The 17236-nt window shown below is 48.4% G+C and overlaps 1 protein-coding gene across 3 annotated transcripts in view; it reads right to left on the bottom strand.

Moving 5' to 3' along the window:
* The window catches only part of IDE (insulin degrading enzyme), a 2084778-nt gene that overhangs the window by 339983 nt on the left and 1727559 nt on the right, over window positions 1–17236 (bottom strand). For all 3 annotated transcript variants that reach the window (XM_069611370.1, XM_069611369.1, XM_069611371.1), the window contains one exon: window positions 11475–11747. In XM_069611370.1, the coding sequence (XP_069467471.1) occupies window positions 11475–11747 (273 nt within the window). The remainder of the gene's footprint in view (window positions 1–11474; window positions 11748–17236) is intronic.

The raw sequence follows: 17236 nt of genomic DNA, 5'->3' as shown, positions 1-17236 counted from the left end.
AAGTCTGGGTCAATCTCCCACCATACGTCTACTAGGACTAGTTCCGTCAGAGTGTTGAAGGCTGTCGTTGCCGTGGAGGCCTGGCACCTAGGTGGGATGGACCTATCCTTTGCATTATCCTTCACGCAATTAAAATCCCCACCCCATATGAAGAAGGCATCTGTGTGTGGAATTATGCAGGTTGTGAGTATGTATGCTGGTATAGCATGGTTTGGGAAGTATGCATTGACTAAAACTACCTACACGTTGCCTACATGCCCTTGTAAAATTACTTATCTGCCCTCTTTGTCCATATCACAACTGATAAACAAAGAGTAGTGAGTCAGCAACCCATGTGAGAACGCCTCTTGCATATTTGGAATATGGGGCCCCATATACCACACCTCCCCAGTATTTTGCCACGGTTTCTTGTTCCTCGCCTGTCATGTGAGTCTCTTGTAGAAGAGCTATCGAGAACTTCTTGCGATGAAGGTATCATTCGACCCTGTTCCTGTGTATATATGTGCCCAGGCACCTGACAATCCATGTAATCATTTTAACCTGCATCCTCATTCCCTGTGTGTGTTGATGGATAGGAGGCGTTAGTGCTGTGTGTGTCAGGGCGTGCTAGGATGTGGGATCGCAAGCAGCGTGATACCCGTTCTACACAGCAGCTTTCTCTGTCCACCCCGCTATTCATGTAGTATAAAAGAAGGAAGGACATTCAATTTCAGTTTGGTTGGGTAGGACAAACTAAACTTCAAGAACCAACCTCGGAATGTGGGGTTCTTGCGTGTTTCCGTCACCTCTAAGCCTTGGTGTTCTGTATCCAAGGGCACATATAAATGTAAAACAGTGAGCTGTAACATACCTGTGTGAAAGAGTAACAATTTCCACATACACATGAAAGTCATGCAGTGTAGAGAACAGCAGGTTTTAAGTATCACATTGGTTGGGTAAATCAAACTAAACGTAAACAACTTGCCCGGAACGTGGGGCTCCAACTATGCTCAACAGATATGGTGTGTTCGGGCCAAGCGGTGCCTGTATTTACAAGCAGGCACCCGCTAAGGAGTTCGACAGGTGCAACCTGCCGACTGTCCATATAGATCGGGGTGGTTTCCATCAAAGCCCATTGGGCTGGGTCTCCGGCGTACTAGCCATGTCATTAATGACTTGGTCTTAACATTGTCATGAGCTGTAATGCGGTTGCAGACAGTACCCCTGGACAAGTTTGTGAAACGTTGTTGGTGTTGTCTAAGTCAGGGTGGGCGTCAGTTCTTGCTCTCCAGGCGGCTCGCCCCAATGATGTGCACTATTCCACTGCGCTTGTGTCAAATCAGGTTCTGTCCTGTTACTCGTCATGTAGGGTCCTTGTCTGTACCCAATTTGCCATGTCCTGACCATAAGGACTCTGCTGCTGAACTCCTAAGTCTTCTGTTTGGTCTCAACTCTCGTCTCCTGTTGAGCAGAATCCTCATATGTGTCCAGGTTATTGTGCTCCAACCACATTGTTACTGCTTCCGGGCTCTCGAAGAACCTGGATCTCCCTTTGTGTATCACTTTAAGCCTTGTTGGATATGTGAGCATATATCTAATCCCTTTCTTCCATAGCCTGTCTTTGACAGAGATAAATCAGTTCCGTTGTTGTATAATCCGGATAGATGGCTACGTTTGAGCCACCTCGTATCACTCCACCATCTCTAGAAAACTGTAGGAGCACCTCTCTACCTCGAAAGTTTAGTATCTTGGTTATGGTAGGGCGAGGATGTGACCCAGGTGGGGGCTTTTTTTGTAAGGATCGGTGAGCCCTTTCAACTGCGAATCCATGCAACAACTTTCCTGGGCCAACCTCCTGTAGGAACAGATACTCGATATAGGTCATAGGGTCTCTGCCCTCCGTGTCTTCAGGTATGCTGAGGACTCCGACATTGATTCTGCGGGATTGGCCCTCAGCATCTTCAGCCCTTTGTTCTAAGAAGCGATTCTTGGTTTCTAGTGTCTTCAGGCGGGTGGGTAAGTCTGTAGTGGTAGCAGTAGAGTCTTTTAGAAGCTCCTCAGTGTTCGTGACTCGCTCTGCCAGGGACTGCATATCTTGGCATAATAATTGGACATCTATCTTGACCTCATCTATTTTGTGCTCTAGGGAGGTTCTAAGTGTTGCAATGGCTGCAAGTACTTTGTCCTCATGCGGATCCGAGCAGGTTTCCATATTTGCTGCACCTGTGCTACTGTATGGTGTGGTTGATGTGTGCATTTTCCTGAGACCAGCAAAAGAGACCATAATGCTACCTTCTTGCTTGTTTTTTGATGTAGGCATGTGTATTTCAGTGATGCAACCACTGAGTCTCATTCAGAAATGAGGCTGCACTGCCGGCCAATCCTCCTCAGAGCTGCGCAGACTTATTGTGAACTGAGCTGTCCTTGCAAACAGTTCCCCAGGCTCCGCTGTTCTTTGAGGAGTCGACACCCAGTCCTACTACTGTCTGGTTAGTGTTGCTAGGAGTGCGGTACTGCTATGTACACGCGTTTAGATCGAAAGTAGAGGTGTGCCAAAGGACACAGTTCAAGGTACTTATCAAGGCAATCGGGCTCAACAGGGTTTCTAAATTGCACCTTTCAGCCGTGTCCGTGTAATCAATGTGAGGGCCACCAATCGCCTCCAACATTTATCCCTCCACAGTCATACATCAAAGCATTCTATGGGTTCCATTGAGAGCAGAAGTCGTTTGGGGATCATGAGTTGTGCGTAGATCTCCTCTTCTCCCCTTTCCCAGTGCCTAGGGCCTGTCTGGTACCAGGGTCGACCGCTTGAGGGCACCCAAAAGGACGGTGGTCAGTTTAAAGCAATGTGTCTACAACGAAGGCAGTGCATTCACTTACTGGTTGTATGCCGTTGTATAATTCGATCTTCACAGAACATGAGGTGCAGCAGTAGGGGCACAGGAGCCAAGTTGTGTTTGTTTACAGTGAACCTCTGCGCCTCACAGGGAAGGTGAGGGGAAAGAGTCCTGTCACTGTAAACTGTAAGTTGGTCACTGCTTCTACGCTATTTGTCTGGACCCGGAATGCATTTCTCCTGCGGTCCGCACCATGAGTGTCAAAAAATAAATACATTTAAAAAAAGCAGGCTGCACAGCTCCCAGCGCCACACGAAGGGGGCAAGCCCCAAGCACACGTTCAATTTCTTTTTTCAAAGCTCTCACCGCCAGTGCCTGGGGAGCGGCCACGCGCCCCCTACGCTCTGCAAACGGCAACTATCTGGCGCACCTTCGCCAAGTGCCCAGCTGTTAGTCCAGTTCTCCCAGCCTTGGGGAGTGTTTCCCAAAGCATTAACCGCTTCCACTCACTTGTTTCGGCCGATCCTCCTCCTTGCCACTGTGCGCAGGAAGGCTCGCATCGGTGACGAGCGTCCCCTCACATCTGCCGCCGTAATGTCTTGTGCATCGCTGTTCACTGCACAGCGATTCTGTGCAATTTGGGTCTGCTGCTCAGCTGGGTGTGCTTTCAGAGCGCGACCTCGTCCGATGGGGTTATCTTCTCTGCTTGTGCCCACGGGCGGGATCCAGACCCTAGGTGTCCCGACCAAGAAGTCACCAGGCAAGTACCATCGGCGCTGAGGATTCAGTTCCTCTTGTACTCAGGCTCACGCTGGGGGTGAGCAGGGGTTACGCACCAGGATACAATTAGTTACTTAGCCTCTGGTAACCGCTGGTGCTCTGCAGTCGCCACGTAGCTCCACCTCATAGCTCCAACACAGCAAAGCTGCGTATGCAAGGCGCCACTTAGCTTCCCTCTGATCCACTCGCTGGGCTGGCACGTATCTCAGTTTTAAACGCCTTTTCAGCTGGGAATGCGCCCCCCAAAGTATACAGTTTTTGGCAGCCATGGCTCTGAAGCAGTTGCCTTCAATCAATGGGGGAAACCAGAAATAATTTAGCTGCCGTATACAGGATCTTTGCAGGATGAGAGCAGGAGCTCAGCACAAACACAGCACCACAGCATGAGCTCCAGGCCACACCCACCAAATAAGCATCCTTCAGATACAGGGACCACATCCAGTCTCCCCTGCACAGTGGCTCCACAATAAGCACTGGAGTAACCATCTTGAACTTTTGAAGCGGGAGGGAAAAGTTCAGGGTGGAAAGGTCAAACACAACTCTCAGGCCCGCCTGGTTCTTCTTGTGTATGGCAAAAATCCTGGACTAGAAGCCCATACCCCGCTGAGAGGCTGGGACCTCTTCCACTGCCTGGCTCTCTACGAGCCATCGAATTTCTGCCAACGGGGTTGCTGTCCCAATCTGTGGGAGTGGAGGAGAGGGAGGTACCAGTAGGCGGTAAGGATCCAGGGGTCCACGAACCTCACGCACCATCTATGCGCATGGAAGTCAAGACTGCCCCTCTGGAGACATGTGGACCCTGAGGGGAGTATCATGCGTTCTTTCCCTCGGAGGCAGAAAAAGAGGAGTGGGACTGAAAGAAGCCCTTATTCTCCGCCATGTGCCGTTTGCAGCGGTGTTTGCTTGGCGATCGGTCAGGCTGCCTGCACCATCGTTCTTGGAAGCCCCGTGAACCGCCGAAGGCGCCCGACCCTTGTCAGAACGCTGGTGCGTTTGACTGTAGGTCTTGGGCGTCGACTTTGTGAGGATGGTTAAAGACTTTGCAGTCTGGGAACTGTTCTTTTTCTTATCCAATTCCTCACTTGGTGGAATGGAGGAGGTCGCTACCCTCAAATAGAAGGTCCAATATGCGGTCCTGGACGTTCGGGTTGAACTTTGTGGCCCGGAGCCAGGCCCTCGTCCTCATGTCCGTGGCGATGCAGATGGCCCGGACTGAGGTGTCAATATGCACCACTGTGAACGCCATGGTCTCTTGATCCACCATCTTCGCTTCTGCCAGCCCCATCTTTAAACGTGCCTGACTGTGCCCCGGAAGTTCCGGAAGGACGTCGGCTATTTCCCGCCAAAGCCTCTGGTTAATGGCTGCAAACATGGCATCCGCATTAGACTGACGAAGGTGCAGAGATGCGTTGGAGTAGACCACCTTCCCATGAGTCTCCAAGATGATCTTCTCCTCCTTGCCTAGCAGAACCAAGAACTAAGTGGCCGATGACGAGGCTTCGAGTATATGGCAGCCGCGGCAATCACCGAGGAGTGTGGTAGAGGGTGTGCCGACAACAAGAGTGTATCCCCATCCAACTGCCTATACTTTGCATCGAGGCACCTGTTGGTGGGCTGCGCTGAGTGGGGTTTCAGCCATCCCTTCTTGGCCAGAGTGACAACGTCCTCCTGCATCGGAATCCCATTCTAGCCGTGGGGCGTAGAGTGAGGACTTCAGCCAGGACCCCCACCCCAGGTTGTTCAACCTCGGGTTGTGGACGCCTCAAGTATTCCGCCAAACCTGCAAGTTGATCATAGAAGGCCTTGGCTGACGATGGTGTGTCAGGGGTCGTCCTCCTCATCCGTGTCCACTAGGGTGTCCGACTGGTCTGGAGCCGGTGGAGGAGTGCTGGGAGCGACCGGCTGAGGTGTGGGGGCCAGAGGTTGTTGTGGAACGGCCTGAGCTGTGGGAGGCAGGGGAGTCGAAATTGAAGGACCCGGCGTGGGCAGCAGGGGCTTGAGGCACCAGAGGCATAAGAGGAATGACTATGGGTGCTGGCGCCGGGAATGGAGGTAGCATGTCCCTGATAACATCCCGAAGGATGCAGCTCATCGGAGGGGACCTCATCAACGTGAGGAGCTTCTCAAAAAACCTGTCCGCACAGGCTGGTGGGGTGGCAGGTGGTATTGACTGAGCAGCCGCTGGCTGCTGGGGCCTGTGCTTACGCTGCCTTGCTCTTTGCAGGTGGCATCTGCCCTGCGATGAAAATGGAAAAGCTGTAGGCTATGCACCTGGTTGACACCAGTCCCACATGGACACCATTTCCTACCAGCTCCCCAAAAGGGGTCGGTGTCTGACGAGCGGCCACCTTGTCTGGCACTGCGGCCATCTTGTCGAGCTGGATGCCACAGGCCTGCGTTGTGGTGCCTGTCTCGCTGGGACAGGCCGCATCCTGGACTCTTGGTGGTGGAGCTTGAGGCCTACCCTGCACCTCAGGACCAGACCTGGCAGGCGTAGAGCCCTCGGCTGAATCGCGGGTAGTGCTACCACCTCAGACATTTGTCCAGTGCTCGGGCATAGAACCCTGTGGTCCCTCAGCGCTGTCTCCAGAAGGATCTAGCGGCCGGTAGCTGGATGAGCTTTGGTACGAGCGCTGGTCTGAGGACCTGAACTGTCCCTCCCGCTTGTACGTTTTCTTAGGGAAGGAATCGCCCTTGCTGTGTGCGATGGAAAAGTGATGCCCTGCCTTGGACCTTGATCTGTGCTTGACGAAGTTCTTTAAGTCCTCTGGAGGCGACTTCTCGAAGAGCTCCCACCATCTTGCTAACCTGTTCTTCAGAGTTCGAGGTGTGAGCGCTCCCAGCCGTGGTCGGGGCCAAGGCAGCGGAGGCACAGAGCATGGGGTTCAGGCGTAGGGAAGAGCCTTTCGCAGGCTGGACACCCGATGAAGCACAAGGACATCGGCATTTCGCCGGGGAGGAGTGTGGCGCCAGAGAACCGAGTACCTGGTTAAAGATTAGAAGAAAAGACAAAAAAAGACAGCATCCAGGGAAGAGCGTGTGGAATTACAAGGCCAATGCCAAACCCAGGAGCTCTGGTGAAAGCGGTCTGTTCCAGTCGGCACGGAAAAGAGGACTGGGGAGTGGCACCGGATTTGAAAAAGGAAATTCTTGCCTCGCATTCCCACACATGCCCTTGGCGTGGAAGAGATTATTACTGCTGCACTTTATCTCTATAAGCACTTGAAATGAACAGAGAAAAGGAGGGTGAAGAGGGCACAGAGGGCAAGAGGAATGCAGGGTGAGCTGGGCTTTCATTGAAGAGGGCAACTTAAATAGCTAGCTTTGGTGACCATTTCATTAGCAAACCTACAGAATTGCATAGCAAATTGCTATGCAACACTGCTTATTTTGTGCCTTGGTTCCGCCTTTGTCCACTCAGGCAAACCCCTGGAGCGGGGCCTGATCTTTTTTGAAGAGGAAGACTAATGTCTGTGCAAGGACTCACTCAGAGAGCGGGTCCTCTTCCGATGCTCCTTTTCCATGCATGGAGCTGCCCGTGGTTCGGAGCGCCGATCCTCACTGTGCAACCTCGACCGTGATTCTGGAGCCCCAGTCCTCGCCTTGTGGCTGTTAGGAAAGATTCTCTCTACTTCACCTTTCCTTCCATCTTTATGGAACCCTGAAACTTATTGCTTTTATTTTTTAATCTGACCTGTACTTTTTGCAGTACAGTGAAGCTTCACTGTACTGGCCTTTGTTCACCTGTTATGGGGAAACTGATAGGTCCTTAAGGCTATCAGTACTGGGAAACAGTGTTTCCCTTAGTCTTGTTACTATGTTGCAACTTGTGGTTACTTTTTTAATCACATGTGGTAACTTTTTATCATTGCACAAAGCAGCTTACACTGCAGTGCAATTGGGTGCATTTTTATTTTGCCCTAGACTAACACAAAGGATTTTTTGGTTACTCTAGATGTGCTTAAAAGATGGGCTGGTGGCAGCAGTGATTTTCCCCCACTTTTTGGGGAATTTCGTTTTAACTTTACCACGTTTGGCTACTAACCGTGGCTACTGGTCAAACATGGCCGTGCCACGAGGATTTTCGCCTATTCGTTTTGCATCTTGTTGTTTAGCCTTCTTCCTGGCCTCAGAGTCCAGGAAGATCCTTATAAGGACTTCCAGTGCCTGGGAAAGCAGCATCTTTTTGCATGCTACTGAAGGGCTTTGCGTGTTTGACGGGCAGAATGTGGGCTGGGTCGTCTGACCCTAATACACATAATGGTTTCTGTGTGTCTGAGCGGTATGCATGAGTGTTCCCGCCAGTGGTCCCGATTGGACCACTGTGGGGTGTGTGTGGGGGGGGCTAGTTCTGCTATTGGCTAGTGGGAATTTTCGACACCTACCTGGCTTTTAGGATAAGAAGAGGACCGTTGCATGCATTTTTCAGAGATCCTGGAAGAACCTGAAGGAGCCAAGTATCCTGTTCAGCTAAGAAGACCTGCAACGAAACCCGACAGGAGACCTGGCAACCGACTTCTGCTGCAGCTCTGGTGGAGCCCTTTCTGCCTCGTGATCTTTAGTAGGCCTGCGAAGGTGCTACGACCCTTGGAGTGGAGGGACCATCCATTCCCGACGTTGACTCGGTGCCCAGCACAAAAACCACCATCAGAAGTGCCCGGGAATCGTCCTGTGGCTGACCAGCTTCGTTTTTGTTCTACCTGGTTAACTTCATCACTGTTCAGAGTTTCCGCCTGAACCTTGGCACACCCTCAGCTGCCACTGCAACGACACCCTCTGTGAAATTTCGGTGTCCTAGCACCAAGGGGACCCGAGAAAGACTGGAAAGTCTGACCGCGGCTACTGAGTCCTGTTGCATCGCTGTGTGTGGCGTGCACCGTCCGAAATCTGCTTTTCCGACACAAGTCCAGTCCCTAGAGGGGTACTACATTGTTTTTGCATTCTTCACTGAGACTCCTTGCACCAACAAAAGATCCCAACCGGAGCCATTCTCGAACCTGCAACCCCTGGAAATCTAGGACTGCGGATTACGGCAGGAAAAGCAAGCCAGGACACCTTTCCTTTGTTCTACAAAGACTTGGGACGATTCGGAGTAAGGGGGGGTAAGTTTCAGAGCTTTTAACATACCCCTATACTCCCATTATAGGTCAATGGGCTTATAATAATCCTATTTCTTATACTATTGGCTTTGCCATTACTTGTCTTGGCAATACTTTTGACTGTTGGGGGTAATTTTGGGCACTTATCTACATTGAACCCTAACCCTAAGAATCCATCACTGGACCCCAGAGACACTACCTATATTTTTTCTTGCATCCTAAATTCTGTGAAACTGTATCCAGAACAATAGGGCACAAGGCCCCAGACAACTTAGGGTTGGACAATTTTAGCTAGGGATCATCTCTGTGGACCCTTTTGTGTATGATACTTACCTATTCATTCCTTTGCAGGAGTATTTTGATTTGTATTGTGCATTTGAACCGGTTACTGTAAATATGTATTTTAGTTTGATGGTATTGGTTGATAAGTCTACCTGCTTGCATTAATTTTCTTATAGTGTGTTTTGGTCATAATTAAATAACTGTATTTTTATATATCTTGTCTAGGTGCAATTTTTGACTCCCATTGTGTGACCTCATTGTGGACCCTTTACAAGCTCACCTCTCTGAAGAACTAATCCTAGACCGCCTGTCACTGCTACCTAAACTGGTTTGGCTACAACTTCCCAGAGTTGTCCCTGCCACTATATAGGTTGGCCTGCTATACATCGGTCCACCAGGCCAGAGTATAGAAAATCAGTCCTAACAGTGGCCGAAAGTGAACATCTTTGCCACCCCCTCCCAGAGGGCTTTTGGATGCGTGCGTTGGCACAATCCTCCATCCTGGATGTCATGATCCTCGCCCAAGCGGTATAAACAAATCTGGTGCAGATCCGAGACTAACATTTGCCGGCCGCAATCCGCACACAGCTTGAATCCTGAGCCCTTTGACAGAGTAGGCATGGCATTGCAGAACAAATTGTTCAGCTCGACAAGCGTGTTCCTGATTAGCATACACAGAAAAAAAAGCAACTGAGATCCCAGGGCGCAGCGCAGTGCTGCTATATATCCTGACCCCAGCGTCATGTTCGGTGCATCAGGCAAGTCAGAAGTTTGACTTGGTATAAAGCATGGTCAAGACAGACTCACTACTGTGGGCACATTTAGTGGTGTGGTGTGATCAATTAATGCTTTTCTAAGCAGAGAATATCATATAAGGTGTTCACACCTACAGAACTAGAGACAGCACACACTTAAGGCTAAAGGACAACACAGCCCAAGCATCAGAGAACTCTTGTCGGATCACAAGTGGCCTATTTGACCTTGGGAGACGAGTATACAGACAACATTATCTATTTATTTATTGTGAAATTGGTTGAAACTATTCAACCTTACACAAAAGCATGAAAACACACAGAAAATAACAATAGAGAAGTCGGTTAATACAATGAAGTAAAAAATATAAAAATCACAAATCATTCTCCATTCAATTACACAATTATATACCAATTTCTTTCAGTGCAAAGTACATAATGCAAATCAGCAAACAGTTTACCCCAATGGAATATTAATAAGGATTTCACTATGCCAGCCAAAAAAAGCAACTTTAATGCTGCTATTGTTAAGAGGGTTTCCTCTCCAGTAATCAACCTCACAATGACCATAGCATTGTTCACACAATCCGCATTCCAGACAAATCTATTTATTAAATACCATCACTTCTCCTGGAGTGTTTTGCATTCGACCAAAATGTGTTCCTGAGTCTGCAGAGCATGGAGGGACCCACACAATTCAAAAATTCCCGTTACCTCTACCACTTCTCTTAGCCTTATATTTCTCACCTTCTTAATCTCACCAGTTAATAGCAAATTTAGGCGTAATCTGAGAAATTCTTCTCACCCATATGAATTGGGGAATCTTCTCAGGAACAAGGGAATGTATCCCATTGACTTTGGGATGTTCGGGACGGGCCAATATAGTTTGTGCATGCCAACTTTATCTGATGTGTTAAACCAGTCTAGCTCTCTCAACTTCAACTTTGCCTTACCAGGGTTTGAGATCAGAAATTCCCTGCTTACATTACATTCTACAAGCATAAGCTCAGCCCCACTCCCAAAGGCTACCAACGGGGCACACTTACCCCTTTCAAGAGCGGCACTCGGATCATTATTCAGACTATTAAGTGGTGGATTCAATATAAGCTTGTATTGAGTCAGCACTTTCCACTTAAACACGTATGCTAATGAATTCAAAACCAGTTCTAGGGTGAGTGCAGCAATTGGCTGACAATTTGGCAGGGTCATCCCCTTCCTCCAAATAATGCCCTCAATTTGGTCCCAGTCTAGTTCCCCCAAAACATGCGCCATTTCAGTCCCATACCTCAGGGCTGGGAGCACATTCATGGAGTAAAATTTCAAAACAGGCTCAAAGCCAGCCTTAGCAATATTTCACCAGAATTCTCTTCATTTGAGCGGCCAATTGTTCCACTTTAAATCTAATCCTCCCCAAAACCACTCCCTTGTTTAGGCCAGAGTCTATTATACACCCCAAATAAACAAAACTCGTGTTTGGGAATAGAGTTTCACCACAGATAGACCCAGACAACATTATGCATCTCCTTATTGTGCCCCAACGCCCATAGAAAAATACTGAATCAAGCTTATTTTACAGCCAGGGCATCAAGTTGTAAACAGGAAGCAGCATATTTTTACATATTATCTGCTTAAGAATCAGACACTGCAGATTACCAACACAGCTTTCAAATGGGTATTCAATTGCATGGGTTGCTGGAAAACAGTTCAAACTTCAAATGCAGATTGCATCCAAGCATGCTTACCTCTATCAAAGTTATACTGCTGAGATATAATTTCTCCCCAGTATTTAGCACACTCTGCAGACAGCTTTTTGGGTTTGTCTAAACGGCGAATGGCCAGTGCTTGGATGTGCTTTTGGAAAGCCTCATCAGACATCTCTTCCATAGATTTCTCCATTGTTTTTAGGAAAGCCTCAACTCTGCTTTCCAAGTAATGAGGTGGCTTTTCAGATTGGATAATGAAGCGTAGTCCCTGTATGCCGTTAGCCCTTCGTGGACCACTGAACACGATGTAACCTTGAAATGAAAAGAGCATACTTGTGAAAATGGGTTTAAGCTTTATCAACCATGCTGTAACACTCCTAGTATTATTTATTTCTATTCTGATACATATTTGTGCCATATTGCAGAATTAAACATGCTGTTAAGCATTGAGTTCTATATAATGATGGGAATAAATATTTTGTAATTTTAGTTCGTTTTAAACATAGGCCTTATTTATAAAATTCATAACCACTGAATAGCTCCAACCACTCGGATGTTTTAATTGAGCGACACATAAGGGTAATTTAACACCCCACTCAAGAGAAAGAATTGCACAGTTACTGGTTTACGATTCTTGAACTAACGAGCAACTTCAGTTTAAAGGTTTCAAAATACAACAAACCCAGGAACAGAAAATTGTATGGTAACAAAACTAGAATTTCAGAATTGAAAAACTTATAATAAACAAAATGACTTACCTCTCTGTAATGTTCTTTCTGATGGATGTTCCTCCCACGGATTCCTAATCGAGGATATCCTATCCACAGCACAGCTGTTCTGCGGAAACATTTCTGCTGCTTAGGGGCACAGCACAGCTCCATGTCGGCTCCGTCTGAAGCCTCTACGAGCTCTGTGCCAGACCAGACGTCAGGGTCAGCATATATTGAGGCACTGCGCCCCGTGACCTCAGTTCCGCTCTGGTAAGAAGAGGGACCGTGGAACCAATTATGTATTAGCTATCAGCCAAGAGGGGAAGGTAGGGAGTGCGATGAAGAATCAGTTGGAGGTACCATCCATCAGAAAAAAATATTACAGAAAAGTAGTAAGTTGTTCTTCAAATGGATTCTTTCCTCCAATGGATTCATCATCTATGATAGACTCCCAAAGCAGTACAACAAAAAAACATCTGGAGGAGAGCAAGGACACCACTTACACTAGAAAACCCTGGAGGAACACCCACAAAGCCAGCGATCTGGCCTGAAAGTAATGCTTAGTTTAAGGGTGTGGAAGGAGGAGACTTGCACATAGGTGGCATGTTTTGGGAATAGACTTATTAAGACCAAAAAAAAAAGAAACCCAACTATCCCTTACTCTAAGAGGGGTTTCCCTGCTTCAACAAAACCTAAGGAGCTGTCAGAACGTGTAACTAAAAAGTCCACAGTCCTGGTTCCAAATCCTACTTCTATCCCTTATTATAAGCAAACTAAACTGTATCAGTCTCTTCTGAGTCCAGAAGACTGACTCCCTTCTTCGAGACGAGTACAGTTCACAAGTCGGGGGAATGTCTCCCTTCCCTCAGCCTCTCTCAGGCTTCTATTAACAGTTCCAGATTGCAGGGGGTAATGTATTCCGTCCCCTGGCTTTTCTTGGATGTTTAACAAAGATGGGTGAATGTCTTCCATTCCCTGGCCTTGCTCACACCCCTAAAGAGCTTCTCCAGTAACTCCACAGGGTAGACCTGGAATTTGGAGGTACCAGGTACTGCGACAAATAAAAAGGGATGTTGGACGACCTTGTCATAACACTCTCCTGCCAGGTATACTGTACTCCCTTAGGGGGATCCAAAGCCCTGTTTTCACTTTCTTTCGGGTCCTAGACCCCTTGGGTTTCTTTCTCTCTGGCCCCACACCCCATGGGGGTTCTTTCTCTCGGGTCCGAGACCCCTTGGGGTTTCTTTCCCTTGGGTCCCAGACCCCTTGGGGTTTCTTTCCCTTGGGTTCCAGACCCCTTGGGGTTTCGTTCCCTTGGGTCCCAGACCCCTTGGGGTTTCGTTCTCTCGGGTCCCAGACCCCTTGGAGTTTCTTTCTCTTGGGTCCCAGACCCATTGGGGTTTCTTTCTCTTGGGTCCCAGATCCCGCTTTCTTTCTCAGGTCCGAGACCCCATGGGGTTTCTTTCTCTCGGGCCCAGACCCCTTGGGTTTCTTTTGCCCTCTCTAGGTCCCTGGGCCGCCCCATACCTTCAGCATTCGCTCCTGACCTCTTCACGTCGTCCGATATTGTTTCTAGCTACTTTCCTGTTGGCGTGCTGTGCATATGTGGCTCCCCAGAACGCCCTGGCAGCCTGGCGCGTACCGACTGTACCATCTTCCACGGTGCCATTCTGCTCAGCTTCTGGTCTTCGGTCAGCTTTACAGCATGTAGGGGCACTGTCTTCACTCCTGCCAATAGCGGTACTGTAAGTTGGCTTGCGGTGCCTCCAGGGAGGGACTGACAATGTTGTTCAGCCTTCTTCCCTTTTTAAGTCGCACAGAACACAAAAGCTAGATTGCCCAATGTGATGGTCTTGTGGGTTCTTCCTGGTGCAGGTTTGCTTCCTCGTCTCAGTATATTGAGGTGACAGTTCAGTCCTGGTCTTACTCGTGCTAATACTAGTGGTACTATTATTATAGCAAAAGTACATGGGGGCATTTGGGTAACCAGAGGAAGGAAAAGATGAGGGGGGAAGAAAGGTGGGTGAGGGTGCACTATACCACGTTGGCCCTGGATGTTCTCCCTGTATCCCAGAGGGGGAAAACCTCTCCATGATATCCACCTGCTGAGTACCACCTCCACGACTATCCATTAGCAGTCACCTCCCTATCCTCATGGAAAGGGTCTCTCCCCCCCCCCCCCCCAGGGAGAAGGGACATCACAGGATTTGTCACATTAGCAAACCTAAGCAGAAAGGCAATGTTACCACTTGCAGACATCCAGGACAGGGACTCATCTCTGCAGGGCAGAGGTTGCAGCCACTCCTCTGGTATAATGGTCTCCGAGACACTTCGGCACAACCTTCCCAGACAGATCATAGCATCTTTGGGATGCAGATAATGATCCACCTTGAGAGGGTCTGTTTGGTCACAGCTCTGCCAGCACGCGCACCAACGTACTCAACTAAAAGCTTTTCATCTTTCCTAGCTTCTCTCATCTAAGAGACGTAGTAACTGAGGGTCTGCACTGGGTCTGGCCAATGGAATCGCTTCTCTACCTTAGAAGCATGAGGCAGAGGAAAAAACACAGCAAGGATCTTTTGAGAGAGATGAAAATCCGAGACCACTTCTGGAAGTCATCCAAGTCCAAAGCCCTGTATCTCAGCCTTAGTAGCCAAGCGTGAAGAAGGTACAGGCTGCTGAGGTTCGGGTGGAGAAGCCAACCCCCTGCGATTCAGAAAGCAAGTCAACTCGCTTCGGAAGGCACAAGGGAGGACAGATGGACATGTCCAGCAACTCTGGATGCCACGTTCTCCAAGCCAGTCCGGAGAGATCAGATAAACGTGGTTCTGAACAGGCGCCATCTCCTTAGAACCAGTGGAATGACATGGATCAGCAGGAACTCGAAGGAAGTCAAAAGTCTACTTGACCGTCAATGCATCCCACAGAGCTCACAGACGAAGAAATTCCCTAGAGCAGAAAAACTTGCACTTCCAGTTGGCATTGGAAGCAAATCTCCTTAGAACCAGCGGAATTACATGGCTCAGCAGGAATTCAAAGGAGGCTGAAAGCCACTTGACCATCAATGCGTCCCCCAGAATTCCTAGATGAAGAAATTCTCTGGAGCAGAACAGCTTGCACTGGAAGCAAAGCGGTCCACTTGAGGAGTTCCCCAAAAGGAGATCTCCTCTAGAACTCCCTGGCAGAGCTCCCACTCATAGGAGGCCAAATACTGTCACCTCAATGCACCCGCTGAGACATTCGCTCTTCGGGCAAGATGGGCTGCCATGAGGGAGACCATTCTCCAGAGCCCAGAACCACAGTCGCATTGCTTCTCTGTGTAGAGGTAAGGACCCCACACAGCCTGGTTTACTGAGGTACTGCATGGTCACTGTGCAGATGTCCGGATTAGCAGAGTCTTGCGTTTCACGGAGGGGAAGAAGGCAAACAGTGCTAGCCTGATCGCCGTCAGCTACAGCAGGTTGATGTATTCCTGAGACTCCATGGGAGACTACAGTCCACTCACTGTCAGGTCCGACAGGTGAGCTTTCCAACCAGATAAAGATGCATCCATGACCACAGTCACCCGGGGGCGAAGGTTGGCGAAGCAACAAGTGTGAAGGAATCAAAGTAAGACACAGACAACGGATTCAAAGTTGAAAACAATCTGATTTATTAAAGTAAATGGCAGGATGGTAGAAGGCCTAATATGCCATATGATAAGGTGGTATTTCCCTGCCTGAACAAAACTAAGAAAAGTCTGTGTTAAAGAGTTCAACTTAAAAGTCTGTCTGTGTCCAAAACCTATCCTTGTGTAGGGATGTCAACCAAAGAAATAGTGATCGACACAAAGTTCTGAGCTTCTTCTAGCTCTAGCTTCTTCTTCAGCTCCCCTTCCCAAGTTCAACAGTGTTACACAAAAGTCTCAAGATTTCCTTTTTCCAGTTCAAGGCAATGTAGTTCCACACAATCTTTGGGGTTCCCTTCCCCAAGTTACAAGCAACACAGTTCAAAGAAACAGGTGTTGAGGCTCTGTTCCTCAAGGCAACAAACTTGCAGATCCTCAAGTCTCAGGGTTTCCTTTCCCCAAGAATATAATGTAACGACTAGTGTTTGCTTATCAAAGTACAACACAACCTTTGGTCAACCTGACCGTCATTCTGAATGGCATTACCAGTTTGTTTACAGCGCTTCTCCTTGGTTGCATTTTAAAATGTCTTTGGTTTTCACAATTTGGAGCTCACTGGTCCAGCCACAGTTGTAAGACAACACAGTTTACCCATTACAGTTCGCGCAACCAGGATCCCTAGGTTCATCAGCTTGCACAGGTTCTTCTGTACCGGTCATATGCACAGATTTACATTCACTTAGTTTCACTTTGTCGGCCTCCTGGCTTTTTTGGTGGTTTTACACTTTCTTGGCGTCCCCTGGATCGCCTCTTGGCCTCGACGTACCTTGTTCAGACACCTCTTGCCAGACTTTGGCCGTGCCACAGTTTCCCTTCATAAAAAGTTAACTTTATGGTGGTCTGAATTATGCACCACTTTTTTTTTTATTAAACATGTTTTTTGGGGTTTTTGTATTTAACAGTATAAACATCAACATTTCCCCCCACGTCCACCCCCCAGACCCCCTCACCCACCGGAAGAGCGACTTTCCTATCTCATCCCCGGATAGTGGTTCAAGATGCAAATATGTCCAATATTCTTATTTTGTGTGGGCACCTCTGGACCATATAGTCTGATTCTAAATAGAGTACTGATCCCCAATCTTTATGTAAGCTTTCTTGGTTACCCTGCATTTTATATGTAATCCATTCCATAGTGCCCACACATTCTGCAGCCATTCATATGTTGTTGGTGGGGACTGTTTCCATTTCTGAGCTATCGCAAGCCATGCTGCTATCAATAGGCCCATGAAATTCAGCTCCTGCGATTTCATGAAGACCTTCGAACTTGGATCCTACATCCCACACAGCCAGACCTATTCTCCTACTTGGCCTATATCCTTAAACATCCCTTGCATCTGACTTTTCACCCAGTTTCAGAAGCCTTGGATTCCCGGGCATTCCCACCAAATATGCCTCCAACTTCCTACCCGCGTACAGCCTCT

Source organism: Ambystoma mexicanum, chromosome 8 (assembly GCF_040938575.1).
Source record: "Ambystoma mexicanum isolate Mex_15411 chromosome 8, UKY_AmexF1_1, whole genome shotgun sequence".
Taxonomy (NCBI): domain Eukaryota; kingdom Metazoa; phylum Chordata; class Amphibia; order Caudata; family Ambystomatidae; genus Ambystoma; species Ambystoma mexicanum.
This window is presented reverse-complemented; position numbering and strand designations above follow the sequence as displayed.